The sequence below is a fragment of the Cucurbita moschata genome, unplaced genomic scaffold (genome assembly GCF_002738365.1).
Source record: "Cucurbita moschata cultivar Rifu unplaced genomic scaffold, Cmos_1.0 Cmo_Scf00031, whole genome shotgun sequence".
NCBI lineage: Eukaryota > Viridiplantae > Streptophyta > Magnoliopsida > Cucurbitales > Cucurbitaceae > Cucurbita > Cucurbita moschata.
The window spans coordinates 471934-489351 of record NW_019268547.1 but is presented as its reverse complement, the minus strand read 5'-3'; the positions used below and the strand labels follow the sequence as shown (position 1 = coordinate 489351).

At 42.1% G+C, this 17418-nt stretch overlaps 2 protein-coding genes across 2 annotated transcripts; one reads left to right on the top strand and one right to left on the bottom strand.

Annotated features, from left to right (window-relative positions):
* Positions 1–154: 154 nt before the first annotated feature.
* On the bottom strand, positions 155–4451 carry LOC111464731 (zinc finger CCCH domain-containing protein 40-like). Its single transcript, XM_023108974.1, has 4 exons — positions 4175–4451; positions 3603–3872; positions 3201–3424; positions 155–1377 (listed from the first exon to the last, which is right to left on the bottom strand). The coding sequence occupies exons 1-4, from the start codon at positions 4277–4279 to the stop codon at positions 441–443; spliced, it is 1536 nt and encodes a 511-aa protein (XP_022964742.1). The 5' UTR covers positions 4280–4451; the 3' UTR covers positions 155–440.
* A 6220-nt stretch (positions 4452–10671) lies between these two features.
* Positions 10672–12133, top strand: LOC111464739. The gene is made up of 2 exons (XM_023108981.1): positions 10672–11274; positions 11600–12133. Exons 1-2 carry the CDS (start codon positions 10672–10674, stop codon positions 12131–12133), a joined length of 1137 nt encoding a protein of 378 aa, XP_022964749.1.
* The last annotated feature ends 5285 nt before the right edge of the window (positions 12134–17418 follow it).

Here is a 17418-nt window from a genome sequence, read left to right as displayed (position 1 = left end):
ATTTGCTATTTTCTAATTTCTGATTTTCCAGACAACATTTAATGTATTAGATTTTCATTAATTATAATTGTAAAAAAATTTCCTAATTTGTAAAAAAAAAAAAAAACAAAACAAAAATAATAACGTTGGATAATCAATAAATTAAAAATAGTAATAAACGAATTTAACTTCCATTTCATTTTTAGATCAAACTAACACAAGAACGAAACTTCGCCTCAAGAAAGATTGGGAAATGGAAGCAACAAATCCAAACTGCTCACCCTGTGTCGAGTAAAAAGAGTGTCATATTAGATAATAAAGTCATGACAACAAAGGCAAAGACAACAACAGGGGCTGGCTAACGCCTTCCCGCCTCAGAGAGGTCCTGCACCTCCTCGTCCAAGTGACTATATTCAGTTTCGGAATCGACAACAGCCAGCCTCGGCACCTCGAGAGTTGATCTACGATGATGCAGGTTCGGAAGGTGTTGCAGATGGGGCAGACGCTGACGGTGTCGATCCCTGTGGTGCTGAACCTGAAGATGCTCCTCCATGGGATGGAGGGGCTGAGCCTGGTGGTATAGAATGCTGCTGATATTGCTGGGTACCTGAAGGAGGATACGGTTGGGGGTGGGGGGGGGGGGGGGGCTGGGGCGGCATGCTCGAATGATAAGGAGGGTATGGGGGATAATGTTGCACGTACCCATACGGCGGATAAAATTGCTGTTGATATTGTGTAGGAGGTGGTGGGTGCATTGTGTGATAGGGAAATTGATGTCCTTGTTGGTGTTGTTTCTCGGAACCAGGTCGAGTTTCGGTTGAACCTGCAGGTCCGTTGGGAGGCCCCCCCGCTTCGTGGGTTGAAACCAGAGCCCCCATCCTTTGAGGGTCCATTGAAGGGTAGAATGCTCTCTCCTGCTGCGGTGGTGGTGGTGGGATATTGTAGTAGTGGATAGCTTGAGGTTGATCATGACTGCCTGAAGGGTGTAAGTGGTTATGCTGCTGCGAGATAACTGCTCGAGGCAACATTCCACTGTGAGCCACCGCAGCTTGCTTCGCTTCATCGGAACCTTCCGACTCGGGTTTTGGTGCTTGAGGTCTACCCCACATCAATTTCAACCTAAGGCCCTTGATTACCAGCTTGTTGGAAAGCTCTTCTGCAGCCTTCTCTGCACCTTCTCTGGTGGTGTAAGTTACAAAAGCGCATGCTCTCTGTAGCACCATTCTGATGGATTCAATTTCACCATGAGCGTAAAAGTTATCTCGGAGATCTTGCTCGGTGACTCGAGCATCAAGTCCGCCCACATACAAGGTTCTAATACTCTCATCCTCTGGAGGCTCCAGAGAAGGCATCTCTCCAGCCTTGTTAAGAAGCTTCAGTGCAACTGGATCATTAACCCTGAGTTGGTTAGAAAAGAAGGTAGTCTTGTTAGCAATATATCTGCGTACATTCTAAATGACAAAATATGTAGCAATTTTTAAATATTTTTGCAAATAGAAGACCGAAATGTGAATGAAATATATCTCCGCCATCTATTTCAGTCATTATGATCGGAATGTAACCATCAAATTAAATTTGATACCGCTCACAACAACCCACATATACTCGCTAATGAGTACTCTTCCTTTGATAAGTGAGGGTAACTACCTGTATCAACGCTAACTCCCTCCAAATTCCAAAATGGCTTACGTGTACCCTTTGATAAATGAAACATTTCGAGCACAGTTCCAGCGTAGATGCTCGAGTTATACCTCCTCCTCTTTGTTGGGCCAATTGGAGAATTTACTTAGGAAGATGTACAAGAGCCCTTTTTTTATGGAGATGTCAGTTCACTCGTTCAATTTGAAACTGTATTTTGGAGACCTTTGAGGTTAGTTTGGCCCATAGCCAGGGATTCTGGCCTTATAAATCTCTTGCGATGGAGGAAGTTTTGTTTCATCACAAGGCTTTGAGTGCTTGATCCTTTGTTAGAGACGGTTAAGAACGACAGACCTCCACACTAGTATAATATTGTCCACTTTGAGCCTAAGCACTCGTGGCTTTCTTTTGGTTTCCCCAAAGGCATCATATCAATGGAGATAGTGTTCCTCACTTATATACCCATGATATTCCCCCTCATTAGCCAACGTGGGTCACTTATATACCTATGATCTTCCCCTTACGCCTTTGTGGGGACTCCAACAATCCTCAACCAAGACATAATGCCCCTCTTTGGGTATAAATCTGTAGAGACGTTTGTATAATCATTTGTTATGTTGGAGTATATTTGTTACGTTCTAGTTTAGATCTCTCTCTCTTTTTGAGATGCTATTTTTTTTAGGGTCCAATTTATGTTTGCCCTTGTTGTATTCATTCATTCGATTTCTTGAAAATTGCCAAAGTGCATAGCAGTTGGCAACTATAATCCTATACCCAATAAGAGACTTCTACAACTCTGAATCAGAGACATCAAACTCTTGTAGACAGAAGCACTAACTCCTACATTACAAGGTTGAGAGTGTCAAAGGGTGACAGAATTGTACTTCTGTGAAATCCCACGAGAGAGGAACGAAACATTTTTCTTATAAGAACGTGGAAACCTCTCCCTAGCAGAGGCATTTTAAAACCATGAGAGGCTGACGGCGATACGTAACGGGCCAACGGACACTATCTACTAGTGGTAGGCTTGGATTGTTACAAATGGTATCAAAGCCAGACATAAGGTGGCATGCCAGTGTGGACGCTGGGTCCCCAAGGGGGATGGATTGTTAGATCCCAATCAGTTAGAGAGGGGAACAAAGCATTCCTTATAAAGGTGTGAAAATCTCTCCCTAGAATACGCATTTCAAAACGACAAGGCTAACGGCAATACGTAACGAGACAAAGTGGATAATATCTACTAGCAGTGGACTTTGGCTATTACAACTTCAATGTCTCATCTTTGGAAATACTACTCATATCCCACTAAGTACTAAATTCTAATTTAAAAGGCCACCAATCAATTGTTTGCATATGAATAACTGAGCAATAATCCCTGTTTTCCAACAAATAATTACTTTGGAAGACTATACACATCATATGATATAAACTCAAAAAAAGCTTAAAATATGCAACCAAATGCAAGATGATGACTGTAAAAAAATCATAGAGAAATAAATAGATAGATCAAAATAAATAGCAAATCATTCAAAATAAATAGATTCATAACAGCAAATCATTCAAAATAAATAGATCAACCATACCCGTAATAACGATCCTTTATATTTTGCTGGGACAACTCTCCAGTTTCAGGCATCTCATGTCTGTAAGGGCATTCAGAACCTCTGGTGCATTCACCCCTAATATAGAAACTACAAACATGTGCACGGTTCCTCTTGTAATACGGTGTAGTTCGTTGAAGCTTCAGAATAGTATCGTTTGGCCGTGCCTTTCCGTATGAGGACTCATAATCAATACCAGCTCTAGCCTGCATGGTCAACATTGAACAAAATTAGCATAAAGCAAGCAACAACGAAGTTGCAAAGACCTTCTAAAGCTTTCAAATAGAAAAATTACAATTGAAGTTCACCAGATTTATTTCACCAACAACTACAAGGCGAAATTATCCTATAATCCAAGGAAATACTCCAGCAGAAAGTGCATACCTTCCGATCATGCTCCTCAGCAAAATATTCCCTATTCACATCGCTCTTCGGAATAGAATCATTGGAGTTGATAGATAGGGCGATATCTCGAACCTGAACCGGTAAGCCATATTCAAGGTCCAAAAGGCAAACTTGACATACATTTTTTAACTTACTACATGTCTGGCAAATCTCTGTTTTCTTATATCTAGCATCACGTCCAGGCCTCCACCTGAAAACTGTAAATGGGCGCGTGCATATTTTGCATTCTTTATCATAATCAGCTTTCGTCTGCATTCAGAAATCACATTCATTAAATCAAAGTCATGTCTCGAGTGAATACTAACCCACAAATCCATTGTTCTTCCCACATATAAAATTCATAACAGTTAAGAGAAACCATCTGGGACCGTATTCAACCACGTACATTAATTTAGAGTATTTTCAGGAACATGACAATTCGAAAAGGAATTATTCGAACATTCGAGTGATTAATTGTGGTTTTTTTAACGTAATTCAAAAACGGGATCGAAGAGCTCGCGGGGTAGAGGTACTAACGCTAAATAAGATAGGAGAAGCAAGAACGAACATACCATGCGAACGTAGGGGTTATCGCCGAGGCAAGACTCGCAGATGATGGGAAAATCAGAGCGCTCCCAGCCATCAGCTTCCAGATCCCTCAGTAACCGATGCGCCATGAAAAAATCTAGTCGAGCCCAACCAACTCTGTCCTCGCAACCTTGAGAGGAACTTTCAAGAAATCAATCAAGTCTTCGGAAATCTCCAATCAGTAACTCAGCCTTCAAACTCAACGACCGCCATAGCCAAGGGAAGAATGGCTGATTATAAAAAAAAAAATCGAAATTGAATTGAGAGGGTTCGTGAATAGGAATGCACACGTGTTCCCGTTAGGTCTAAATATGGGTCGGTGCAAACCCGCTTTGACTATTCTCTTTTCCTTTTTTAATTTATTTTCAAAACATAATTTTTATAAGATATATATATATATATATATTTTTTTTTTTTTCTTTAATCGGTATTTGACAACATTTTTATTTTATTTAAATATTTTAAAATAATTGGTATCAATAATACTTCATAAAAAATAAGTATATTATAATAGATGATATATGTACATAATAACACAATCTACTGATTTACTTGTTTGTTAGCACGAAGGAAAATCTATGATTTCTGGTGTGTTATCAAATATATGATTTCCTGGTTTTGTTACCAAATCTATGATTTTCTGGTCTGTTATAAATCTATATGATTTCATGATTTGTTATAATATAATCCTCATTGTACACATCTATAAATACATGAGGTTGTGACCATATAGGTCACGGTGCCATTCAACTAACATGGTATCAGAGCCCAGGTTTATTCATTAATCTATCGTATCTTCTCTATACTCCCCCATCCACCATTTTCATTGGCCTTCTCTCCTCCATGTCTGAGGAGATTCTTCAGGATGTGGTTGTCACTACTACGTCCAAGGAGGCGTGGGATACCTTCCAGCGGATGTTTTCATCGTCAACTCATGCTCGCACTATTCAGATCTGTGCTGAGCTCACCACATCCAAGAAACGCGATCTGTCTGCTGCAAATTATTTTTGCAAGATCAAAGGGCTGGCCATCGAGCTGGCTGCCGCCGGCTCTACCTTGGCCCTGACTATCTTCTTGCTGGTCTTGGCCCTGACTATGATCCCTTCGTCACTTCGATGACTACAAGAGTGAAACTCTCGCGCTTGATAATGTGTTTGCACATCTAATGGCGTTTGAAGCTCGCCAACTACAACACCAGGCTGAACTTCAGTTAAATTCTGGATCTTCTGCCAATTATGCTGGTCATGGTGGTCAGCAGAAGAACCGTGGGCATAGGGATCGTGGTCGTGGCCGTCCTCAAGGTGGTGCGCCCTCTCGTCCTGCTGGTGATCGTTGTGACCCTTCTGCTCATCCTTCCTGTCAGATCTGCGGCAAAGTGGGGCATACTGATGTTCGCTGCTGGCATAGGATGGATGAGTCCTATCAAGATGAACCTCCTTCTGCGATACTGACAGCTACTTCCTCTTACAAGATTGATCCAAATTGGTACAGCGACACAGGCACCACTGATCATATCACCAGTGACCTGAATCGTCTCACTGTGCGTGAACGCTATCATGGAGGTGAACAAGTTCAAGTCGGCAATTGAGCAGGTTTGCGTATTTTGCATACTGGTCATTCTTTAATTAATACTGCTGCTCGTCCTCTTGTATTGCGTAATATTTTGCATGTACCTGAAATTTCCAAACATCTTCTTTCCATTCATAAATTCTCGTGATAATGACGTATTTTTTTAATACCATCCTTGGCATTTTTCTATTAAGGATCGACGGTAGAGGAAAAGTCTTCTAAACGGGAGGTGTGAGTCTAGTCTCCATCCTATTAAGCAATCTGATGTCGATGATCTTAAGCACGCCTTAGTGAGCAGATCTACTACTCACGCCCAATGGTATGCACGTCTTGGACATCCTTCATCAAGTAGTAAAGTCAATTTTACGTCTCAATAATATTTCGTGTGCTAGTGAGTCATCTTTGCCAGTTTGTAATGCGTGTCAATCAGCAAAAAGTCATCAGTTACTATATACTAGTTCTTCTCATAGGTCTTCGTCACCTTTGGAACTGATTTTTTTTGGATGTTTGGGGCACTGTACCTCCATATGTTGGGGGTTTTAAATATTATATTAGCATCATTGATGATTTCAATAAATTTTCGTGGATCTATTTGATGCATGATCGTACAAAAACTCCTCGTATATTTTTGCAGTTCCAAGCTCATGTTGAGCGCCTCCTAGATACTAAAATCAAATGTGTCGAGTCTGATTGGGGTGGGGAATTTCAGAAAATTCATAACACATTCTTTCGTTCCCTTGGAATTGCTCATCGCGTTTCGTGCCCTCACACATATCAACAAAATGGGTCTACTAAACGCAAACACCATCATATTGTTGAAACTGACCTAGCCCTTCTAGCTCATGCTGATGTACCTATTAAATTTTGGGATGACGCGTTTCCTACAGCCACATATTTCATCAATCGTCTTTCTACTCGTGTCATCGATAACAAATGCCCCTTAGAGCGTTTTTTTCATACCCCACCAAATTACTCCTTATTAAAAGTTTTTGGGTGTACTTGTTGGCCTCATCTTCGCCCTTATAACAAACAAAAGCTCTCTTTTCGATCTAAGGAATGTGTCTTTCTAGGCTTCAGTTCTTTACATAAAGGGTATAAGTGTCTTGACACCGATTCTGGTCGTGTCTATATTTCTAGAGACATCATATTTGATGAGAATGTTTTTCCGTTCAAGAGAGCCTCACTCAATTCTTCCCCAACCTTGCAGCCAATGCACAATGCCCCTCATTTGTGCACCTTGCGTTTGGGTAATAGTAGTACTAATTTGGAGAATGATCACATGCATATATTTGTGCCTACTTACTCTTTGGATGTAGAAAACCTGGTGCCCGCATCAGCTTCAGAATTGCAGCCACAATCCTCCATGTCGCTACCGTGTGAATCGACGTTGGTTGTTCTACCAATGATTAGGGTCTCGGATCCTCCGCCAGCAGATAATAATGAGCAATGCCTTGTCGGATCTTCGGCCGCTGGTCGACCGACTGCTATAGCACCAGTTACTCCCCTCGTGACGACTGGTACGGCTGTCCCCTCTGTAAGGCCCACGTTTTGGGCCCATGGCCCAATACAATTTAATAATTATAAAAATAAGCCCTAGGGTTCAACCATTGGGGCCAAACCCTTAAGCCAGTCGTCATTCTTCCTCCTTTTCATCATTTTCTTCCTTAGACCGCTGCCACCCAATGCTCACGCCGTCCCGCAGCCGAATTTTTCCCACACCACCCATGCTCTTCACACATCAGAAAAACCGCCGCCCAACACCCACATCGCTGCCATGAGGGAACGCCATCGTCGTCGCCAGAATCGACAATAAGAGGAGTAAACGCAACAAAGATTCAACGCGGTTTCCTCTGGGATAATAGGATTGGAATCAACCCCTAGGTAGGAAGAAGGCTTGAGTGGATTTGGACCATTGTGGATTAGGAAAGGCTAAGAAAGCAGCTACCCAGGTAAGGGATACGCCTATTGAAACTAAGCGTTTTGTTTTTAAAAAATGGGCCGAACAAATTTGTCATATGGCTATGTGGTATGTAATCTGATTGCTGTCTGCCATGTAATTTGATTAGGTTATGTGCTGCTGTGTAATCTAATTAGGTTGTGTAATTTGATTGTGGTGTGCCATGTAATCTGATTGCTGTGTGTCGTATAATTTGATTAGGTTGTGTGCTGCTATGTAATCTGATTAGGCTGTGTGCTGCTACGTAATCTATGTGCTGTGTAATCGGATTAGGTTGTGTGCTGTGTAATCTGATTAGGTTGTGTGTTGTTGTATAATCTGATTAGGTTGTGTGTTGTTGTCTAATCTGATTAGGTTGTGTGCTGTTGTCTAATCTTGTTAGGTTGTGTGTTGTTGTGAAATCTGGTTTAGGTTGTGTGTTGTTGTGAAATCTGGTTTAGGTTGTGTGTTGTGGTTAGTGGTATTTGGTGATTGGGTTCGATGCGAGTTGTATGACACTATATACGCGGGGCCTATTGCATGCACATTATGCTTGTAGGTAGCAACGGTTAAGGGGCTTGTGGTAATAGTTACATGTTATGTGTTTCAGATAACTAGCCACCAATAGTCACCTTTGGGGTGATTGTAGAAAATGACATCAAAGTAAGGGTTACACGCTGTGTGTTTCGGGTAACTAGCCTTCAATAGTCATTTAGAGGAAATAAGGAGAGAGGTGATGTTCTTGTGGTAACAGTTACACGCTGTGTGTTTCGGGTAACCAGCGAGGAATAACCATTTTAAGGAGTAAAGGTGGCGTTGATGTTCTAGTGGCAATAATCACCTGCTGCGTGTTTTGGTTGATCGCCTTATGACGATTTGTATGTTTGACCCCCTATAGAGAGTTTCTTATTGAGTATTTTAATACTCACCCTGTTTTTAAAATGATTTTTGACGCGAATCTGTGGCACGGCGGTGACGAGTAGGATGTCAAAGTCAGTCATGGGGCGATTCAAGGATTTTTATGTCTTTTTGTAGTCTCATTTTGTTGGAGAGACGTTTCCGCACTTTTGTTATTATTTTAAACTATGTTGTGGACGCCTAGTTTATGAGAACTAGGCGGTCACACCAGATTTCCTTTTTATTGAATATCTTTAGGCGTCATTTTTTTTAACTTTTTAAAGGGGTACCACGCACCTAATTTCTAATAAATGATCGTTTTTGCATGGTTTTCATTCATCTTCAAATATATCACATTATTTTTTGTAACGGCTCTGACCGCTACTCATATGATAAGTCGGGTTGTTACAGTTGGTATTAGAGCCTAGTTATGGGATTCTGTAGACTGCTTACATCGTAGGCCAAAGAGTCGCCCATGACTGAACGGAAAACCCTTGTCACTTCCAGGTACGCTTGGCTATAAAATGGAGGAATATGTATTTTTGAATATTGAAATTACGTTGGTTATCATGGATGATTTTTTGTACGCTTGTAAATCAAAATTAGTGGATAATGCATGTTGCTTAATGTACGAATATGTATTGTCGAGTATTGATATTTTGATTGGCTATTATGGGTGATTTTATGCACACTTGTAAGTCGAAAGTAGTGGATAATGCATGTTGCATAATATGTGAATATGTAGTGTTAAATATTGATATTTTGATTGACTATCATGTGTGGTTTTATGTACTCGCAAGTCATAAAGTAATGGATAATACACGTTGCATAATACTCGGCTGAAAAAATGAAATTTTACGAGGTAATTAATTGTGGATTAGGAACGAAACAAGTAAAAGGATGTCTGGCCAAGTAACAAATTGGGGAGGTAAACGTGCTCGAAGTGGACCGACAAGGGGTACAGGAGAAGCCACCTTTAGAGGCCCCACTTCAAGAACAGTCAGTAAATGCGAACCCAAATCTGGGAATAGGAGTTTCCCCCATCTGATCTACCGAGAGCAAACCTTGATACTTCGGAAGTACCTAATATGACTGCGATGATGGGACTAATGCAATCTATGGCATAGACAAATTGGCAATTGGCATAACTGATCCCGACCTTAGTGTAAAGTGCCAGACAGACGACCCATCACAACCGGGGGGACGCTGACGCAACAGAAGAAAGCAAGTATTTTCGAGCTTTCAAACATTGTGATCCCGAAGTATTCTAGGGAAAATCCTAGGACCCTGTCGTAGCTGAATTATGGTTGTTGGCTATTGATGAAATTTTTCGACGCATGAAGTTTCCAGAGGAGCATAGACTGAGTTGCATGACTTACCTGTTACGCGAAGATGCTAAACTATGGTGGCAATCAGCCTCCAGGGCGATTGCTACAGACGAAGACGATATCACTTGGACACAGTTTAGAGCAACATTCCTCCGAAAATACTTCAAGCCAGTGGTGCGAAATAAGAAGCAACGTGAATTCCTAAGCATTGAGCAAGGAAACTTGTCAATAGAGGAATATGAACAAGAGTTTTTCTCGCGTGTCCCATTTCGCCCTAATAATGGCCTCAACAGAAGAGCTGAAAGTAGAATGTTTTGTTATGAGCTTGAGGCCCGATGTCCGAGCGGTGGTGTCAGCTCACCTGCCACCTGATTATGCAACAACACTCTGACTTGTCGAGATGCTCAACGATAGGACAGAAGACACCCAAACCCACTTAAACACGACGGTTGACCAAAAGAGAAAGAGAGAACGGGCGTCACCTACCTCCTCAAAGGTACCTTGGCACCAGGCCAAGACAAATTTAAACCAAGAGCATAGGCAACCAAAGGCTCGCCCACAGAACACACGTTGCACGAACTGTGGGAGATGTCACGCAGGACAATGCAAGTTTAAGAATATGATATGTTTCAACTGTCACCAAGAATGCCACGTTGTCGCGCATTGCACTCAAGAGAGAGCAACTAGTACCAATAGACCCCCTGGTAATCAACCGACCTCAAACCCGAGGCCAGCTCCACAACAGGGACAAATGTATGCTACCACTCGCCAGGAGGCAGAAAACTCCAATACGGCAGTCACAAATACACTCTCTATTCTTGGGTACTATGCATGGGTCTTGTTTGATTCTGGGACAACCCACTCCTTTATCTCTACTAACCTTGTAAAACATGCAAGAGTAGAAGTTGAACCGCTAGGGTACGGGTTGTCTGTGGGTACCCCGGCAGGGGTAAGTATGGAAGCCTTCGAGAGGGTAAAGGACAGTCAGTTGTGTGTGTCGAACCACATGATGAATGTGATGTTGATAGTCCTAATTATGACCAATTTTGACGTCATCTTAGGGATGAAGTGGTTAGCGAAAAACCATGCTTCCATTGATTGCTTCAATAAGGAGGTTGTGTTCAGACCCCCTGGTCAGCCAAGCTTCAAATTCAAGGGGACCAGGGTAGAAATGGTCCCGAAGATAATCTCGGCATTAAAGGCAAGAAGAATGTTATCCCAGGGTGATTGGGGGATATTAGCTCATGTGGTGGAATTAGGACGAACCGAGGCAAGCATTAACTCAGTGCCAGTAGTGAGAGAATTCGCCGACGTGTTCCTAGAAGATCTCCCCAGCCTACCCCCGGATTGGGAGGTGAAATTCAAAATTGTACTTGAGTCAGGAACAAACTCTATTTCAAGAGCCTAGTATAGAATGACCCCTGCTGAACTGAAAGAAAGTTGCAGCTCCAAGAGCTACTAAACAAAGGCTTTATACATCCAAGTGTGTCCCCTTGGGTACCCAAGTGATATTTGTGAAAAAGAAGGACGACTCTATGCGCTTATGCATGGACTATCGGGAGCTTAACAAAGTGACAATTAAGAACAAGTATCCTTTACCCCGCATCGACGACCTATTCGATCAGTTGCAAGGAGCAATTGTGTTCTCAAAGATTGATTTATGATCAGGCTACCATCAGTTGAGGATTAAGGAGAGTGATATCCCAAAAATAGCTTTTCGCACAAGGTATGGACATTACGAGTTTAGGGTAATGTTGTTTGGCTTGACCAACGCATCAGCAACATTTATGGGGTGGATGAACGAAGTGTTCAAAGAATTCTTAGACAGCATCATGATCGTCTTCATTAATGATATCCTTGTATACTACAAGACTAAGGAACAACACAAGAAACATCTCAGGAAGGTGTTGACCACTCTAAGGATGAACAAGTTGTTTGCAAAGTTCTGCAAGTGTGAACTTTGGGCAAAACAGATAGGATTTCTTGGGCATGTAGTTTCACATATGGGAATCACCATAGACCCAGCAAAGATTGAAGCGGTGAAGAATTGGCCTCGCCCGACCACAGTGACGGAGGTACAAAGTTTCCTTGGTCTAGCAGGGTATTATCGGCAGTTTGTGCAAGGTTTCTCCAAGATCGCCACCCCCCTCACCGGGTTGACCAAGAAAGGAAAGTTGTTCACCTGGAATGATCAGTGCGAGGATAATTTCTAAGAACTTAAACAGTGGTTACTAACAGCCCCGATACTTACTATGTCGTCAGGAGATGGAGACTTTTGTAGTATATAATGATGCTTCAAAAAAGGGGTTAGGGTGTGTCCTCATGCAACATGGGAAGGTTATCGCCTATGCTTCACGTCAACTAAAAGAATACGAGTGGAACTATCCCACCCACGACCTTGAGCTCACAGTAGTGGTATTTGCACTGAAGATTTGGAGACACTACCTTTATGGAGAAAGAACCCAAATTTTTACTGGCCACAAGAGCCTTAAATACTTCTTTACTCAGAAGGAGTTAAACATGAGACAACATCGGTGGTTGGAGTTGGTTAAAGACTATGACGTGGAGATACTCTATCACTCAGGAAAGGCGAACGTGGTAGCTGATGCATTGAGCTGAAAATCAGCATACACGTCTCCTCTAATTACCACACAAAAAGCTATCTAGCAGGATCTGGAACGCACAGGTGTAACGGTGGCCGTAGGGGAGGTCGCAGCTCAATTGGCCCAGTTAACGGTACAACCGACTTTGAGGCAACGTATTATTGATAAACAACATGGTGATCCAAATTTGGTTGGAAAAAGACGTTTGATAGATGTCAATCAGATAGAGGAGTTTTCATTGACAGTCGATGGGGGGCTCTTGTACCATGGACGGTTGTGTGTGCCAAACGATGAAGAGTTGAAGGTAGAAATCCTAACTGATGCTCACCACTCACCATTCGCCCTACATCCGGGCAGTACCAATATATATATCACGATTTAAAATGACATTATTGGTGGCAGAATATGAAACTTGATGTAGTCGAGTTTGTGAGTAAGTGTCTAGTTTGTCAACAGGTCAAAGCCCCAAGGCAGAAGAAAGTGGGGTTATTACAACCACTTAGCATACCTGAATGGAAGTGGGAGAACATCGCCATGGACTTTATTGTGGGATTACTGAGGACGCCCAAAGGCTACACAGTTATATGGGTTGTGGTTGGGGCTCACCAAGTCAGCTCACTTCCTGGCAGGTAAATCCACTTATTCCGTGGATAAATGAGATCAGCTGTACTTGAAGGAAGTAACAAGATTTCACAGGGTACCGGTATCCATTGTGTCAGATAGGGATCCCCGTTTCACATCAAAGTTTTGGAAAAGCCTTCAATAAGCGTTGGGTACATGGCTAGAGTTTAGTACAGCATTCCACCCAAAGACGGATGGGCAAACTGAACGCTTAAACAAATTCTAGAGGACGTGTTATGAGCCTGTATGTTGGACTTTGCCGGTAGCTGGGACATATACTTACATCTCATAGAGTTCACTTATAACAACAGTTATCAAGTGACGTTGGGTATGGCACCTTTTGAGGCCTTATACGGGAAGAAGTGTCGATCCTCAATGTGTTGGGATGAAGTAGGAGAACACAAGTTGTTGGGCCCCGACTTAGTGCAAGCAACTAATGAGACTATCTAGAAAATAAGGACTAGAATGCGTACGATCCAAAGCAGGCAAAAGAGTTATGCCGATGTGAGATGAAGGGATTTGGAGTTTGAGGTGGGAGACAAAGTATTCCTTAAGGTGGCTCCCATGAAAGGCGTTCTTAGGTTCAGGCGCAAAGGAAAGTTAAGCCCACGCTTCATTGAACTATTTGAGATCTTGGAGAGAGTGGGACAAGTAGCTTACCAGTTGGGCCTACCACCTGTACTTTTAGGAGTTCATAATGTGTTTCATGTATCGATGTTGCGACTATACATAGTAGACCGAACGCATGTGATAGATTTCAAACCTCTACGGTTGGATAAGGGTTTGAACTAGAAGAAGTGGAGTGAAAACCCTACGTAATCAAGAGAGCGCGTTTGTTAAAGTATTATGGCAGAATCACCAGCTAGAAGAAGCCACTTGGGAACGAGAAGAGGAAATGATGAGCAAGTACCCTGAGCTCTTCATAGCGGAAGGTATGTAGCGCAAGCCTTCTGCATTTAAATGAAGCTTTCGAGGGCGAAAGTTTCTTTTAACTTCTTTTTGGAGGGGATATTGTAAGTCCCATGTTTTGGGCCCATGGCCCAATACAAACTAATAATTATAAAAATAAGCCCTAGGTTCAGCCATTGGGGCCAAACCCTTAAGCCAGCCGCCGTTCTTCCTCCTTTTTGTCATTTTCTTCCTTAGACCGCTGCCACCCAACGTTCACTCCCGCAGTCGAATATTTCCCACACCACCTCGCGCCCTTCGCACATCAGAAAAATCGCCGCCCAACACCCACATCGCCGCTGTGAGGGAACGCCATCGTCGTCGCCAGAACCATCATAAGAGGAGTAAAAGCAACAAAGATTCAATGCGGTTTCCTCTCGGGATAGTAGGATTGGAATCAACCCCTACGTAGGAAGAAGGCTCGATTTGAGTGGAGTCGGACCATTGTGGATTAGGAAAGGCTAAGAAAGCAGCTACCCAGGTAAGGGACACGCCTGCTGAAACTTAACGTTTTGTTTCAGATTATTCATATGGCTATGTGCTATATAATCTGATTGTTGTGTGCCGTGTAATTTTATTAGGTTCTGTGCTGCTATGTAATCTGATTAGGCTGTGTAATCTGACATTATGTGCCGTGTAATCTGATTGCTGTGTGCCGTGTAATTTGATTAGGTTGTGTGTTGTTGTGTAATCTTATTAAGCTGTGTAATCTGATTAGGCTGTGTGCTGTGTAATTTGATTAGGTTGTGTGCTGCTGTGTAATCTAATTAGGCTGTGTAATTTGATTAGGTTGTGTGCTCTTGTATAATTTGATTAGGTTGTGTGCTCTTGTGTAATTTGATTAGGTTGTGTGCTCTTGTGTAATCTGGTTAGGTTGTGTGTTGTTGTGTAATCTGGTTTAGGTTGTGTGCTGTGGTTAGTGGTATTTAGTGATTGGGTTCGATGCGAGTTGTATGACACAACATACGCGAGGCCTATTGCCTGCATATTGTGCTTGTAGGTAGCAACGGTTAAGGGGCTTGTGGTAATAGTTACACGCTGTGTGTTTCGGGTAACTAGCCACCAATAGTCACCTTTGAGGTGATTGTAGAAAATGATTATCAAGGTAAGGGTTACAGGCTGTGTGTTTCGGGTAACCAGCCTTCGGTAGTTATTTTGAGGAAATAAGGAGGGAGGTGATGTTCTTGTGGTAATGGTTACACGCAGTGTGTTTCGGGTAACCAGCAAGGAATGACCATTTTAAGGAGTAAAGGTGGCATTGATGTTCTGGTGGCAATAATCACCTGCTGCGTGATTTGGTTGATCGCCTTATGACGATTTGTATGTTTGACCCCGGGAGTTCCTTACTAAATATTTTAATACTTACCCTGTTTTTAAAATGATTTTTTAGGCGAAGCTATGGCACGGAGGTGACAAGTAGGATGTCAAAGTCAGCCATGGTGCGATTCAGGGATTTTTATGTTTTTTTTGTAGTCTCATTTGGTTGGAGAGACGTTTCCACACTTTTGTTATTAATTTAAATTATGTTGTGGACACCTAGTTTATGGGAACTAGGCGGTCACACCAAATTTCCTTTTGATTTTAATTTCCTACTTTGTTTTGAATATCTTTAGGCGGCATTTTTTTTAACTTTAAAGGGTACCCCGCACTTGATTTCTAATAAATGATTGTTTTTGCATGGTTTTCATTCATCTTTAAATAAATCACATTATTTTGGTAACGGCCTTGACCGCTACTTATATGATAAGTTGGGACGTTACACCTCTGAACCTACTTCACATATTACTGCTATGGAGCATCACCTCTAGCGTCAGGTAATGAATGATGAATTTCAGGCACTTCAAAAAAATGAGACATGACACTTAGTTCCTCCTCGTGCTGGTATTAATGTTATTGATTGCAAATGGGTTTTCAAACTCAAGCAAAAGCTAGATGACTCTATTGATCGCTACAAAGCACGCTTGGTTGCTAAAGGGTTTTAAACAACAGTATGGCATTGATTATGATGATACCTTTGGTCTAGTTGTTAAGCCCACTACCATTCGACTCTTATTATCTCTTGCTATTTCTTGTGGGTGGGCTATTCGGCAGATTGATATACAAAATGCTTTTCTTCATGGATTTCTTAAAGAAGATGTTTATATGAAGCAGCCCCTGGATTTGTGGATTCTCAACATCCTGGTTATCTCTGCAAGCTGGATAAGTCGCTTTATGGCCTCAAACAAGCTCCGCGTGCCTAGTTTTCTCGCCTTAGCTCCAAACTATTACAGTTGGATTTTACACCTTCAAAGGCTGATGTCTCTGTTTTCATTTTTAACAAGACGGACATTTAGATGTATATCCTCATCTATGTTGATGACATTATTATCATCAGCTCATCTTCTACGGCTATTGAGAAACTTCTTACACAGCTTCGGGATGATTTTACCGTTAAGGATCTTGGCATTTTGAGTTATTTTCTTGGGATTGAGGTCCGCCATACTTCCGATTGACTTGTTCTGACACAGCAAAAATACATTCAAGATTTATTGTCCAGAACCAATATGCTCACTTCCAAAGGTGTGCCCACACCTATGCTTTCTAGTGAGAAGTTGTTATTGGATGGTGGTGAAAAGCTCTTGCCTAAGGATACTACTCGCTATCTGAGTGTCGTTGGTGCTCTCCAATATTTGTCTCTGACACGTTTTGATATATCCTTTTGTGTCAACAGAGTGTGTCAGTTCATGTCCTCCCCGACGTCTGTGCATTGGGCGGTAGTCAAACGAATTCTCCGTTATCTACATGACACTACTCATATGGGTTTGTGTCTTACGAAGTCCAGCACTAATTTGCTGAGTGCCTTTTCGGATGCTGATGGGTCGGGAATCCTGATGATCATCGAAGCACTAGAGACTATGCTATCTTCTTTGGTGGCAATCTTATCTCCTGGAGTTCAAGGAAACAATTGATAGTTTCTCATTCTAGTACGGAGGCCGAATATAAGACGATTGATGATGCCATTGTCGAATTAATTTGGATCCAAGTCCTCTTGCATGAGCTCGGGATCTCATAAGCGCAAGCGCCTAGCCTGTGGTGTGACAACATTGGTGCCACCTATCTGTCTGCCAATCCAATCTTTCATCGACAGATGAAGCATGTTGAGGTTGATTATCACTTCATTCGTGAACGAGTATCGACTCGTTAGCTTGATGTGCGACTCATATCTTCCAAGGATCAGCTCGCCGAAATCATGACAAAACCACTGCAAGCTCCTTCTTTTAGGAGTTTTAGGCACAATCTGAACTTAGTATTACATCGTCGAGATTGGGGGGGGGGGGGGTTAAACG

Bases quoted from the DNA above. Each gene is read 5' to 3' on its own strand.
- LOC111464731 (XM_023108974.1), bottom strand. From the start codon at position 4,279: ATGGCGCATCGGTTACTGAGGGATCTGGAAGCTGATGGCTGGGAGCGC. The intron at 3,873-4,174 runs GTATGTTCGTTC...TTCTGAATGCAG, and splicing joins ATAACCCCTACGTTCGCATG to ACGAAAGCTGATTATGATAA. The intron at 3,425-3,602 runs GTATGCACTTTC...TTGACCATGCAG, and splicing joins CTGAGGAGCATGATCGGAAG to GCTAGAGCTGGTATTGATTA.
- LOC111464739 (XM_023108981.1), top strand. From the start codon at position 10,672: ATGTATGCTACCACTCGCCAGGAGGCAGAAAACTCCAATACGGCAGTC. The intron at 11,275-11,599 runs GTGAAATTCAAA...GGCTACCATCAG, and splicing joins GCCTACCCCCGGATTGGGAG to TTGAGGATTAAGGAGAGTGA.